General features: G+C 46.0%; 1 protein-coding gene across 7 annotated transcripts in view; it reads left to right on the top strand.

Annotated features, from left to right (window-relative positions):
* The window catches only part of PDE4D (phosphodiesterase 4D), a 1,320,537-nt gene that overhangs the window by 1,270,049 nt on the left and 35,802 nt on the right, over positions 1-14,686 (top strand). Inside the window, exon 1 of one of the 7 annotated variants that reach the window (XM_068251220.1) lies at positions 13,793-14,200. The exons of the other annotated variants lie outside the window; for them this stretch is intronic. Within the exon in view, the coding sequence (XP_068107321.1) occupies positions 14,153-14,200 (48 nt within the window). The 5' untranslated portion in view covers positions 13,793-14,152. Of the gene's footprint in view, positions 1-13,792; positions 14,201-14,686 lie in introns of those variants that run through there. 7 annotated transcript variants of the gene reach the window in all.

A 14,686-nucleotide genomic window follows, 5' to 3' on the forward strand; every position in this document is an offset into this window, starting at 1 on the left:
TGCGGTATTCGTGGTGTGGTTAGGCGGAAGCTGTTAGGAGTGAAGTGCGCGGCCAGGTGTGTATCTGCTGACTAGCTCAGAGATTTAGGTTGGGCACGACTTGTGCATAGATTTGTAGGCCAAACATAGGATCTTGAAGCCGATTGGAAGCCAGTGAAGGGAATTGCATAAAGGAGTTGAGCCAGAACGGTTGGTGGAGTAAATTAGTCTGGCTGTTCCTTATTATTTGTGAGGGAAGTCTGACAGGAAGGTGTTGCAGTAGTCCAGGTGGGAGATGAGGGCATGGACAAGGAGTTTGGCCTGGTGCACACCGAGTGGTTTTTGTAGCGTTTTCCAAACTGCTTCCGCCTGTGAAAAAGGCTTGGCTAATGTATTTCAAAGGGCCGGTGCACACCAGCGGTTTGAGGTTTTTAGCAAACCGCAAACGTGGGTCCTGCAGCACTTTTGCGGTTTGCAGAAGCGTTTCTGCCTCAATGTAAAGTATAGCAAAAGCTCAAACCGCTCTGGAAAACGCTAGATCAGAGCGGTTTCCAGGCGTTTTTGTTACAGAAGCTGTTCAGTAACAGCTTTTACTGTAACAATATTTGTAATCTGCTACACGAAAACGCTCCAAAAAATGCTAGGCATGTTTAGAAAACCTAAACATGCCTAGAATCGCTCTGAAATCTGCTCCAAGAACCTCTAGCGTTTTGAGGATCTGCTAGCGGTTTTGGTGTGCACTGGGCCTACAGCAGTGTTTGGGGTCAGGAAGGGCTGGATCTTGGAGATGTTGAATGAATGGAAATGGTTTGGGTTTGGGGGGTGAAGGAGAGGGCAGAGTCCAGAATGACACCCAGGCAGCTGGCTTGTGTGGTTGGCGGATGATTGTGCTATGGACAGTGACACAAATTCTGTGGGGGGTGTTGTTCACATACCTGCCGTTTTGCATCTGCTGCGTTCACATAGCCACTGTACCATCGCTGCTTGTCCCTAGGGCTCCTGTTGGATTGTGAACATAATCAACAGAAATCCTTCCTAGCAACAAGGAGATGCTCATTGGTCCACCATGAACCAATGAGAATTTTCTCTGATGTAGTATTCCCAATGGGTCTTTTTTTTTTTTAATTCAAACCAATGGGGTGCCCCCATGCCTTTCCTAGGCTACGATCTGCTCCCAACCGAATGGTGGCAGTCAGCAGCATTGGAACCAAGTCAGTTTTGCATGCAGTGCGAACCGGCGTTGTCTGTTCCCATAGGCTTCCATTGCATCAGATTTGCGGTCTGGTCACAAAACTGTTGCAGAAAAATGCAGCGGGTCAGGATTCTGCATTTGCGGCCTAGTCTGTGCACAGGTATGACATTAATAGAATGCGTTTTACGCTGCCAAATGTTAACGTAGTTCACCGTCCAATTTTGCTTCTTTTCTTTCTGCGTTATGGAAAATGCAGCGTTTTTACTGCAGTGTGAACATGCTCTTAATGCTTCACTGCGTTCGTTCCTTCTTTAGAAAACCTGAAGTACCTTTTTCTGTTCTGCCCGTTTGCACCGTTACAAAAGTGTAGCCTCGATATCTGTATCTGAAGTGAAGAAGAAAAATTACATTTTAGTGTGGCATGTGGCAACCAGTCTAGATAAAAATGACAGCTGGAGATTGAAAGTCTGAAACCATCTGGCTGCTTCAAGCATTTTCACAAAGTATTCTTGTTACCTGGATACTTTGTGCACGGTGGTGTAGTGGTTATCACCTGGGCTGTGGAGTCGGTACAAAAACCATCTGACTCAGACTCCTCATTTTAAAAAACCACCGACTCCAACTTCAGGTACCCAAAATTGCTCCGACTCCTCGACTCCCACTCAGTTTACTGAAACCACCGACTCCAGGTACCCAAAATTGCTCTGACTACACAGCCTTGGTTATCACTCCTGTCTTGCAGCACTGGGTTCGAATCCCAGCCAGGGCACTATCTGCATGGGGTTTGTATGTTCTTGCCATCTCTGTGTATGTTTTCTACAGGCACTCCGGTTTCCTCTAGATCCTAGACTACGATACCTACACAATGCGATAAAGACATAGAAAGGACTATGGTAGGGACTAGATTGTGAGTGCTTCTGAGGGACAGTTAAGTAACAAGACAATATACTCAGTACAGCGCTGCAGAAGATGTCCGTGTTATGTACTGCATTTTTCAGACTATAAGATGCTCCTGACCATAAGACGCACCTAGGTTTGGAGGTCAAAAAAAGAAAAAGAGAAAAATATAAACCTGGTGCATCCATGGTTTCCCCTTGTCCCCTATGTGTCCTCCTCTATGCCCCTATGTGTCCTCCGTTTTTCCTCGTGTCCTTCTCTGCATGGGCACAGTACAGGGAGTCCCTGACATAGCAGCAGGTTAGAGGTTTGTATTGGCAGGCAATACAGTAAATACTAAATCATAAGTGGTAAACTGATACATCTCCATCATACAATCAGGGCTGTAGAGTCTGTACAAATATCATCCGACTCCGACTCCTCAGTTTACTGAAAACACCGACCCCAGGTACCCAAAATTGCTTAGACTCTGAAGCCACAGCCCTGCATACAGTACAAATCACTATACCATATGAGGACTGTGACCTGACTTGTGTGTGTAGTGCGTAATTCGGTAGCAGAGGGAACCTATGTATGTTATGCAATGGCTGCACTGGTCTGTGTACGCAGGTGGTTTATCTGTATGTGAGCTCCCTGTAATCTGGGGTTAGTGACGCATGGCAAAGGTGCTGTCCGCAGAGCTGTGAAACTTATGTCATAAGTTCATGACTTATCCCTGCGGAGGATAATAGCCTTACTACTGTCTGATTGCAGCTCTAGACTGGTAATTCAGCTGTGAAGACTTCCTGGAGGGCTGCATGCGTATGAGGCTGCTGCTGTATTCCCTTCTGCACAAAGTTCTCAGGTTACGGAGGAATCTGATGCATATGCAGTTACTATGACACCCTAAAGTTGGCCACACACGATACAATAAAATGATCCGATTTTACAGCAATTCGATAAATATGATCAGATCTTCCCAAAATATTCGACTGAAAATTCCGATTGGATTTCCTGGGGGTTTTTTTTGTTTTATTTTTTGTTTTTATTGATTCGGAATGCTGGAAATTTTTCTTAAATTTTTGTAAACCTTGTATGGAGCGTGTTAGATTAGCAATTTAATAGACACACCCTAGCAATTTTCTCATTTTCCAATCATTTTTATCATAATTGGGGGGGAAATTGAACACGTGGTGTACATTGGTCATATTTTTGAAATGTTACAATCCGTCAAAAATGTTTGCAATTCTTGAATTGAACAGATGTTTTAAAAATTGTATGGTGTGTGGCCAGCTTAAGGGACAGTCAGCAATAGATAACGCCTAAAATTGTTCCTTTATGGCTAGGACTCAGTGATGGGCAAACTTGGCTCTTGGGCTGTTAAGGAATTTTAAGTCCCACAATGCATTGCAGGAGTCTGACAGCCACAGTCCTGATTCATAAAGGCAAATGCATTGTGGGACTTGTAGTTCCTGAACAGCTGGAGAGCCAAGTTTGCCTATCACTGCGCTAGGTTCATAGTGGGCTTCATACCCTGAAACAGCAGGAACACAATGGCACATCTGCACATTGCATCCCTTACAGTGAACCATACAGTGAAAAGTATGACTAGCAGCAAAGTGATGCTGAGTGACTAACAAATGACCATGCAGGTGACACAGGAAGATGCAGGAATGGTGTACTGACAGTACAAGGTAGCAGAGCGAGTAACGTCACATGCAGTATATGCATTCTAGTGCATGGCCTACTATCTTGGCTCCAACTCCTTGTTCAACCCACTACAATCAGGATTTCGCCCAGCCACTAGATCAGTGGTCCTCAAACTTAGGCCCGCAGGCCGAATGCACCCGAGGGCCCCCCCCCCCCCCCCTTGTATCTGCGGCCCACTGTACCTTTAAATATCGGCTGCCTGCATATAGAATAGCCGTGCTGGCATCACCCATCCACATAGTGTAGAAGCCAGTGAGCAGTCATTTGCCGGCTTCCAATCCAATCCTGCATCGGGTGACACTGCTGTCCAACTGGTTGGCAGGTTGTCATCTGGGTATGTTTTACTGTCTGGCACACAGACGTTCTTCACGCGCCGCATTACTTAATGGCTGCTGCTGGGATTTTTCCTCCGGGCCTAATTGGGGGGAATCAATACCTAGATTCAATGTAATGTTTTTCAATATAACTTTATGCATGTTCCGGCCCAAAGCAGTCTAAAGTATGTAGACCCAGCCCTTGACCAAAAAAATTTGAGGGCCTCTGCAGTAGAGCCACACCCATCCTGTGGAACTTTCCCCACTGGCCATCAGGCTTGACACCTCCCTCAGCACCTTCAAACAAGCCCTCAACTCACCTCTTCAAGGCCTACCCCACCTCAAGGCTGCCATAACTTTGCTGTGAACCTCTTGATGCAGCCCCCTCCGATCATGTCACCGCCCGCTTCCTTTAAATTTGTAAGCCTTTGGCAGGGACCTGCCTCCTTGTGTAAACTGGTATTATTGGGACGACTACTCCAGTGTATGGTCTGGCATTGTGTCTCAATGCTTATTACCTGTATTGTGTTGTCTGTAACCTTACTTATCATTCAGCACTGCATAATATCTTGGCGCTATATAAATCCAATAAATACAGCAAGATGTGCAGTTGTGTGCCCGGAGTTTGATTTTAGCCGTCTTTAGGGGTGGTGCAAGTAGTCCAGGGATGGATATAATTGGTCCAAATGCTAAGCTGCCTCAAATTTGCAATATTATCAGTTGGCTTCCAAGTGAAGTGGAACTTTATTAACTCTTCCAGTGGCTTTATACAATAATTTTTTCCCCCTATTACTTCCATTTGCGCAATAGTTCTATCAGAGTTGAAGGCATTGTGATAAAATTGCAGAATGGTTGGGGCTGCATAGTCCCAAAGTACATCCTGCTCTGTGTACCGTATGCGTCTCCTCCACCAATCAGCAGCACTTCAGATTGGTGACATCACTGAGGATTTCCTGAGCTTCATCAGCTCTGATTGGTGGAAAAGTGCTTTTCCTTTAGCTCTTTGCAGCCTCACCCCACCTGCAAATCTGGCTCGGCTCTTAAAGAGAATCTGTATTGTTAAAATCGCACAAAAGTAAACATACCAGTGCGTTAGGGGACATCTCCTATTACCCTCTGTCACAATTTCGCCGCTCCTCGCCGCATTAAAAGTGGTAAAAACAGTTTTTAAAAGTTTGTTTATAAACAAACAAAATGGCCACCAAAACAGGAAGTAGGTTGATGTACAGTATGTCCACACATAGAAAATACATTCATACACAAGCAGGCTGTATACACCCTTCCTTTTGAATCTCAAGAGATCATTTGTGTGTTTCTTTCCCCCTGCAGCTATCTTCCACTGAAGTGTCAGGCTGTTTCTTCCTGCAGAGTGCAGACAGCTCTGCCTGTATGTAATTCCTCAGTATGTGAAAGCCCAGCCAACTCAGAGGAGGATTTATCCAGCTTGTAAAAGATAAGAGAGAAGAGAGAAGCTGCCCTAATCTAAATAATACACAGGCAGTGTGCAGAGAGGGGCCTGGAGGGGGGAGATGCATCACAGAACCACAACACTGAAGAACTTGGCAGCCTTCCAGACACAGGCTGACAAGTCTGACAAGAGAGAGATAAGTTGATTTATTACAGAGATGGTGATAGTAGAACGTGCTGCAGTAAGCCAGAACACATTAGAATAGCTTTTGGAAGTTGTAGGATGATAAAAAACAGGATGCAATTTTTGTTACGGAGTCTCTTTAAAGAGACTCTGTATTGAAGAAATGTTATATAAATAAACATATCAGCCTGTTCAGGGACATCTCCTAGCCACCTCTGTGACATTTTCGCTGCTCCCCGCCTCAATATTGGAATGTTCAGATCATTCATTTATGCACTGAACAATGATGGCTGCTTGTGTCTGCATAACACCCACCTGTGAGCTAAGATAGCCACCATGTCTACAGACTTGTGGTCGCAGAAGGAGCTGAAAAAGTAATTGTTCTAACACTGTATTATAGAAAAGCTTCTGTATCTGTAACCTGTGCAGTATGTTTTGCTTTTTGAAAAATGGAGTATATTCCTCCATCCCTTCTGAAAAATGGTCGTTTTTGTATTTGAACACTAGAGGGCGCTGTACACCAAGGAAACCATGTTCTAAGCCACGTTGTGGCTCATCTGCACTGTTCTTATCTAGTAAGCAGCTGGGATACACAGTTTTGCATTCACATTATAATTTAATTTTATTAGCTCCAAAAAGAAAGCTGACCTGAATCTGGAGTTGTCCTAATTGGCACTGGAATTATAATCATTTTTAGCCCTCTAACAGCGATCTGTTCCACTCTCCGTATAAAATGTTCCCTTTTTGGCTGAATGACAAATAATGAGCTTTTTATCTAGCACAGACTTTTTGTTGCCGATCGCCAGCCCTCCCCAGCTGAGTTGCATGTTTCTGTGGCTTGTTTGGGAATAGGGACTGCCAATTCTGCATTGAAACACAGACACAAGACTCTGGCATGGCAGGTGTTCTGAGACTTGTTCATTTGGCGGTACAGCTCTTTCCTCCACTGGGTCGCTTTCACACTCCTAATGTTCGTCTTGGATCATGCATGCTTCCTCTTTGCATGCCAGCCGGAGTTGGCATTTCATGGACTGTCTATTCGGAGCCTGTGCTCTGTTCTGTGCCACAGTGACCCTATCGCAGTGGTCACGCTGGAGGGAGGGGAAAATAAAGGCGCAAATCTACTTTGTGAATGTTTAAATATAAAATAAAACCATGAGTACCGTAGAATCCCTTTATAGTAAACTCCAAGTTTAGTGTATCAGAAGTTTACTATATCAGAATTGGTCATACACTGTATAGTATACAGGTGTATTTGCTGAGAATGGTTTACTATATCAGCGTTTACTAAGAGATTCTGCTGTACAATCTAATTTTTAGGAGTAAACGGTTATATACAATGGTTTCTCATCCGTTTTTCACCTTGGTTTCCTTTTAGAGGCTGGCAGCCCACTAATTTCTATTGCGTGCATTTTGCCATTTAGTGGAAACCGCGTGCAAAATCGCATTTAAAGGGCCACTTCAGCGGGAAAAAAAGTAAGCAGTTAAAATCGGAACTGACAGGTTTTGGACTAGTCTATCTTCTCATGGGGGATTCTCAGGGTTTTTGTTTTCAAAAGCATTTCCTGCGTGTCAGTTGCCAAGTCTAACTGCCAAAATACTGTGCAAGTGAGTAGCAAGGCTGGCTGATATCTTGCTATTTTGGCAGTTAGACTGTCGTTGAGAAAATGCTGTTGAAAACCCAGAGTCCCGCATGAGGAGATGGACTAGTCCAAAAACCTTTCAGTTCTGTTAGATTTTAACTACTTACTTTTTTCTCTGGAGTGGTCCGTTAATGCAAGTCTGAGCCGCATTGCAAACCAAAGCTCTGTAATGTACGGTTTTAAAAACTCACAACAGACTAATCTTCCTGCATACTTGTATGTGAATGGCATTGATTTGCACAATATTTCCTATGGGGAAATGCTTTCCTATATGTGGAGAAAAACACATGCATTTTACAAAGATGTACTGTATTTTTCCCAACGCAATAAGGCAGATAAAAAAAAAAAAAAAAATGAAACCTGGAAAAACATAAATGCAAACTCCTAATGCTGAAATGCACACGATGGAAAATGCACGGTTGGCTGCACAGACAAGAGTGCTAAGGCTAAGGCTAAGGTCACCGTGGCTATTGTTCCATGGGACAGCAGGCCTGCAACAGAACAGGAAATCGGTGCAGTACGCTACCCACACATTGCGTTATATATATATAGTGAAGCATTGCCAATAAAGTGTGCTTCACTTTTACTGTTAACGCACATGTAGCGCTGTACAGACTATATTGTCCTGTCACTGAACTGTCCCTCAGAGGGGCACAGTCTAAGGCCCGGTTCACACTTGCGGTGGCCCTCCGGAATCGCCGTGCCGGAGCCGCACCGCCTGCAGAACGGACGGAACGGACGCACGGCATAGCAATTAAAGCCTATGCGTCCGTTCACATGGGTCCGTTCTGCAGAACCGGAGCCGGGCCGGATCCGGACTCCGGCCTCCGTTCCAACATGCCCTATTTTTTCATCCGGCCCCTCCGGCAGCCGTATCCGGGGCGGAGCCGGACTGCACCATCCGGCCAATACAAACAAATGGGAACCGGAGGCCGCACAACACACTGGCTGAGAAATCCGGATGTTCTACCCCACTTCCTATGCGGATTTTTGCGGCGATATTGGCTGGGGACACATGGGCAAGCATTTTGGAGTGGAGCAGCACGAGCTGGAGGTGTTGGCAGGATGTTGGCAGCATGTCGGAGGTGGAGGTGAGTGCTAAACAGCAGAGGGCCTGATTCCACAGGTCCCCCTTCTGCTGACCTCCCAGACCCCAACATTTTTTTTTTTTTTTACGTTTACTTTGCCAAACGGATCCGGATCGCATCCTGATGAACACCTGATGCAACCTGACCGGATCCGGATCGGATCCGGATCAGAACCGTACGGTTCCGATCCGGATCCGGTCCGGATCCGGTCAGGTCATCCGGTCCGTTTGGCAAACAACCGCTAATGTGAACCGGGCCTTATCCTTACCATTGTCATATGTCTACACGATACACACGTGATCTAGGCCAGTTAACGGGAAGCTTATTAACTTTGTTTTTGGGATATGGGAGGAAACCGGCATGTCTGGAGGAAACTCACGCAGACACAGGGAGAACATACAAACTCCATGCAGATGTTGACCTTGCTGGGATTTGAACTGGGGAGCCAGCTCTGCAAGAGTAGAGCCCTAACTGCTTTATGCAATGTTGCATGTCGTTAATACGCAACGCACTGTGAGCGTCATCGGTGGTGTATTGCTATGCGCAAACTGCGTCATAGTGGCCGTTCCACCCCTGTGACCACAGCGTGAAGGTTGCATGTGTTAGGAGTTGGTGCAGTTGTCAGTCTGGTCTTCCCTGCAGAATGGCTATTTCTGTGTACAGCACAATAGAGGCAGAGGTGCCTGTCTATCTGGTCCTATTCATTCTGTGATCCCAGAGCAAAGAAAAGGGCTGAATGCCTATTGAGAAAGCTAGCTTGGTATGCAGATTGTTATTCTTATTGGTTATGAGCATAACAGGTAATGGGACTGCTCTGACCCACACACAGCTACTTTAATTTCTTCCTTGTCGAAGATGGAGAAAGGGAGATAATTTTTCTTCTTTTGAACAGGAGTCATTTTCTGCCGTGTCTAATTTCATCAAATGGACCAATAGGGCCATTCGGCCGCGCAGAAGAGAAAGAATAGGCTAAAATCATCATAGAGCAGAAAATAGCATTTTCTCCAATTCTAAAAGTCCCTTTGTAAAAGTCAGACCAGGCAAAAATAGAATGTTCCCGGCCGCCGCTCTTACCTGAGTAATGGGGAGTTATTTTGATGTAAGTATCTCGTTTCTGGCCTGCCACACGCTTCTTCTTCCGCCGCTGCTTTTGTGAGTTCAGAAATTGGCTCTGATCACCTGCAAAATGTCTGACGTTACTAAAAAGACTCTGCAGTGTCTTCTGACTCGCATTATCCCTCATCCACAGTAATAGCTTAGCAGCTATTGTTCTTCAATGGGCCTAAAATGGTTTTCATGTAAGATCTTCAGTGTAGTTACGTTATTCTGCAGATAAAGCGTTAGTTCAGCTACTTATTTATTTTGTAATGTCTAAAACAGGGGTTCTCAGACTGGGTGTCGCGGCCCCCTGGTGCGCCTCGGGCACCTTTCAGGGGTGCCTCGGCATGCATCCCCATCCTTTATGTAATACCATCAGATAATGCAACCGCGCATTTATATACAATGTGGCTGCATTACCTGCATTAGCAGTACACACTGTTGCGCATTGCATCTCTATACTTTTTGCAATAAATTTATTGAATGTTCTGCATTGCAAAATCCAGTATACTTTTGTCGCCAGAGTAAAGAGTCCCTCCCCAGCATGCAGATGATCACCTCACCTCAAGTTTAATGTATTTGTAATCGGTGGATCGCAGTGTACTCTGTGACAGATCAGCTGTGTAAAATGCGTTGTATAAACGGCCCTGTCCCTCTATAAGGCATGGAATCATAGGGTAAAGGGGAGTTGTAGTCCGCTCTGAAGGTTCAGGCCGGATACCTTCCTTCAGCAGTACAAGGCCTGTGTTAAACCTGACATAATTTATTTGCTGAATTTGTTCATGACTACAGTATTTTCTGCTTCTGATTACTTAGCTTTTATTTTCTAGGTAACCGTAGTGCCCAAATTCAACTTAAAATCCCTAGAAAAACAAATTGCTGGGAATAAGCAGTTTGTAGCACTGACTTGTCAGGTGTGCTGTAGCAGGTGTGATATGGGCCCTAATTTGCTGCTGCAGCCACAGTTTAGGCGGTTGCGTTTTCAAGCAATCTGAAAAACAACTTAGCCCAAAATCCAACACCACAAATTCTAAAATCAATGCTGTTCAGTGTGATGGTTCAAACTGAAAAGTCTATCTGAAAGTGGTGCCTGTCCATGCAAATGTTGGCTCTCTTGAGCCAGATATCTCAGTGTAGGCGTGGCTTTGCATCTACTTTCTGTGAACTACAAGGTGCCGCCTCCTTATGCAGACACATGATTTCTTCCTAATGCTGGGATTCTGGCAGCTGTAAACTGACATCTGTTCTTTAGTGTCACATGGTCGCACCTTATTGATACAACCAGCAGCTGCTATTAGCTCGGGATAGTCAATGAGATGCAAATAATTCCAAGTTGATTCAGGATTATGCGAATTTTTGTATGGAAACTTCTGCAGCTAAACAATGGACCAATTGAATCTCACAAAGGTAGAATTTGAGGTCCAGTTTCAAGCTGCATATATTTGCATGATACTGCATGAACTCAGAATAATTTGCATCTCATTTGCCATCCCTACTGTTGTCACCACCCACCTCCCTCTGTCATGGTGCAATGTTCTCACCAGACAAGGATTGGTAATTCATACTTCATCCAGTGATAGTTGTCCGAGTGGGACTTCTCCTTTTATTTATGACTAGTAAAAAGGCCCACCCACTAAAAAAAGGGGGCTAGGCCATGGCCGCTAGCTAACCCCCCACCCCCTGCAATTTGTGCACCAGTGCATCCCGATTGCCCGTCCCCCATCGCTGTCCAAAGTATATGCACACAGGGAGATATTTCTTGCTTGGCAGTTGGAAAAAGCTGTTACTTCCCACAATGCAATGAGGTTCACAGACAGCAAACTGTCAAGTCTGGAAGCAGGGACACACACAGGGACAGGACGCAGACACACTTGGGTATTTTATATGGGTCTAGTGGACCTAAGCCCGTTTAAAAATGGGCTAGTTCTGTCAGTTAGCGTGCGCCCCGCACATCTCCACCACGCGCGTGCACAACGCGCCCACCCATCGGCCCGTCATTGCTCACCACACGTCACTCTCCCTCAGTGTCTCTGCGCATGTGGGACACACACAGGGACATGGGACGCAGAGACAGTAGGGTTTTATTATAGAGGATTTCCTTAAACTTACCGTATAACATGGTTAGACCAATCCATTGATATGCCCACTGCCCCCAGACCTTTGGCCTAAACAATAGGCCAAATGTCATGACCTCATCCAACACCCCCAATTCCCCCGCCACCCCCATGCAGGGTTCACATTGGAGCGTGCTAGTGGATGCAGAGCGTGCATCGGTGCATGTTGTTGAAATGCATCACCACCCCCAAAAATCTGTTCATCAGTGGTGCTATACAATAGTTCTATCACTGGCTCAGGATGTGAGAACACTGACAAGACATCACTTTAGATAAACACAGCAAGAACTACTTTACTGCTAACATAGTTATATAATATTGCCATTACATTTTAAGAAGTGTAATGTACCTGCTTCATTGGCTGCTAGTGTGCTGCCTTGGCAATGAATGGCTTGAAGTATATGAAGATTTTTTTTACTCCTGATCAGTTTTGCTTTTCACTGGGAGGAAAGTCGGAACATAAAGCACACAGGAGGCACAAAAAGGGCACAGTAATAGGTAAATGCACCTTCTCCAACTTGCATACAAATTCAATTTTAGAACACACCTATACTGCCTGTCCCGGTTGTAACCTGGAGACTTCCTGTACTTTAACATTTTCTGCTTACATCAGTGATGAGTAGCTGGACTAAAATTATATGTAAATATGATTTAGGACTTTTATATATAGTGTCCTCTTCCATGGAACTGTAGAGTACAGTACAGTCAACTGCGGGGACTATAAATGCCTAATTCATGCACCGTGCAGTCAGAACATCCAGCTACTGAAGTACAGAACGACATGTTCACTTGATAAAATTACTGCACAGATGAGACTAGGGGGGACCCGGCACACCTGCAAGCATATCCTCTGTAGATGGAGAAGAAACTCTGGAGGGGGGGGGGGGGAGATCATGCAAACCTGCTAGCTTACACTCTACAGATGGCGGGGGGGGAGGGGCTGTACCTGAAAGCTTACACTTTTACAAATGGGGGGGGCACCTTGCACCTGCAAGCTTGCGCTCTACAGATGAGGGGGAGTGCCTTGCACCTGCAAGCTTACACTATATAGATCCTGCACTAGCAAGCCTACACTCTATGGATGCAAGCTTACACCTTAGGGGGAGGACCCTCCATCTGCATGCTTACACTCTACAGATGGGGGGCCCTGTACTTGAAAGCTTACACTGTGGAGATGGGGGGGGGGCTGCACACCTGCAATCTTACTCTATAGATGGGGGGGGTACCTGTACCTGCAAGCGTACACTCTGTAGATGGGGAGGAAACTCTGGAGATTGGGGGGGGGCGTGCAAGCTTACACTCTACAGATGGCAGGAGGGGGCTGTACCTGCAAGCTTACACTTAACAAATGGGGGGCACCTTGCACCTGCAAGCTTGCACTCTACAGATGAGGGGGAGGGCATTGCACCTGCAAGCATACTCCATAGATCCTGCACTAGCAAGCCTACACTCTAGAGATGGGTGCATGCTGCACCTGCAAGCTTGCACCTTTGGGGGAGTGCACTTGCACTCTACAGACAGGGGACCCTGTACTTGAACGCTTACACTCTGGGCATGGGGGGGGGGACCCTGTAGTCTTACTCTATAGATGGGGGGGGGGGGGCATATCTGCAAGCTTACACTTTACAGATGAGGTAGGCTGCTGCACCTGCAAGCTTGCACTCTACAGATGTGGAGGAGGAAACCCTGCACATACTCTACAGATGAAGGCAGGCTGCACCTGCAATCTTACACTCTAAGGGGGGGGGGGGGGAGGAGAGACCCTTCACTCTACAGATGGGGCACCCTGCAAGCTTACATTCTAGAGTAAGGCAGTGCATCTGTTCTGTGGCCCTCTTTAGCACAGATCAGCAGCTCAGTAGCTTGCTATGCATTTGTGCTGCTTCTGACAGCAGAAACCTCTCTGCCTAGGCAATTTGGAAAGCACAAAAGCAGAGGTGTGCTAATTAATCTTCTCTCTCCGGCTGGCTACAGGGATTCCATTACTAAATGTCATTTTACCAGAGAGGAGAGGGAGAGTGTTCCAGGGAGCTTTAGCATAGCCAAACAGAACACCCTGCGCATAAAGCTCTGTTTATCCCCCATCCTGACTGCCCTAAGAAGTGCAGCGATTGGCTACCGGGAAGATTTATGGGCGGGCCCCTCCAGCACTGTTCATGGCTTTTCCTTGAAGGTCCCTATTTTGTGCTGTTGGCACAGAGTGTCTTGTCAGCAGCAGCAGCGCAGCATCTTGGCATCCATAATTCATCAGTAGCTGGTGCACAGGAAACATGCCGAGCTCTGTGGATCTCTATTCCTGCCCAGCTGCTGTCATGTTCTCTCTCCTGGAGCCTTCTCTGGATCTGTACAAATGGGATTCTCACAGCCTCAATACCGTTCAGTGGCTTTTCATGGCACAATGCAGAGTCTGCACCTAAACCAATCCCTGGAACTAAGTGGCCATAAGGAATTCTGAAACTAAACTTGACGTCTGGATTCTTATTTGCATTCTATTCCGTTCATACGGTTATTTTTACTGCACTGTTGGTAAACAACTCTGATGCCAAAATGCCTGAAGCCAATTACTTGCTGTCTGTGTCTTGGGGCTACATCAAGGTAAATTATGTCACTGTTTAGCTTTGGCTGCATAGAGGATGGTGATTGTTTTGGTGGGGTTGGCGCCCCTGTCTACTGCTAATCCCAGAATGCATCATAGCTGAGGCTGCAAGAACTGTGTGCTGAGCATGGTCCTGTCTGTACCTGTAATGGGGGACAGTGGCAGCGATTAGAGGATGGGTAGACTGCATGGACAGGCTGCATGTGCACTGCTTATTATGGTCATCTCATGCACTGACTCATACAGCTCAAATTTTAGATGCATAATTTTTCACAATCAGATTGGCTGAATATTATATGTAACAGCAAATGAAAGCTTACACTCTACAGATGGGGAGGCCCTGCACCCACAAGCTTACTCTCTACAGATGGGGAGGCCCTGCACCCACAAGCTTACACTCTACAGATGGGGAGGCCCTGCACCCACAAGCTTACACTCTACACATGGGGTGGCCCTGCACCGACAAGCTTACACTCTACAGATGG

The sequence above is a fragment of the Hyperolius riggenbachi genome, chromosome 1, assembly GCF_040937935.1.
Source record: "Hyperolius riggenbachi isolate aHypRig1 chromosome 1, aHypRig1.pri, whole genome shotgun sequence".
In the NCBI taxonomy this organism is placed as follows: domain Eukaryota; kingdom Metazoa; phylum Chordata; class Amphibia; order Anura; family Hyperoliidae; genus Hyperolius; species Hyperolius riggenbachi.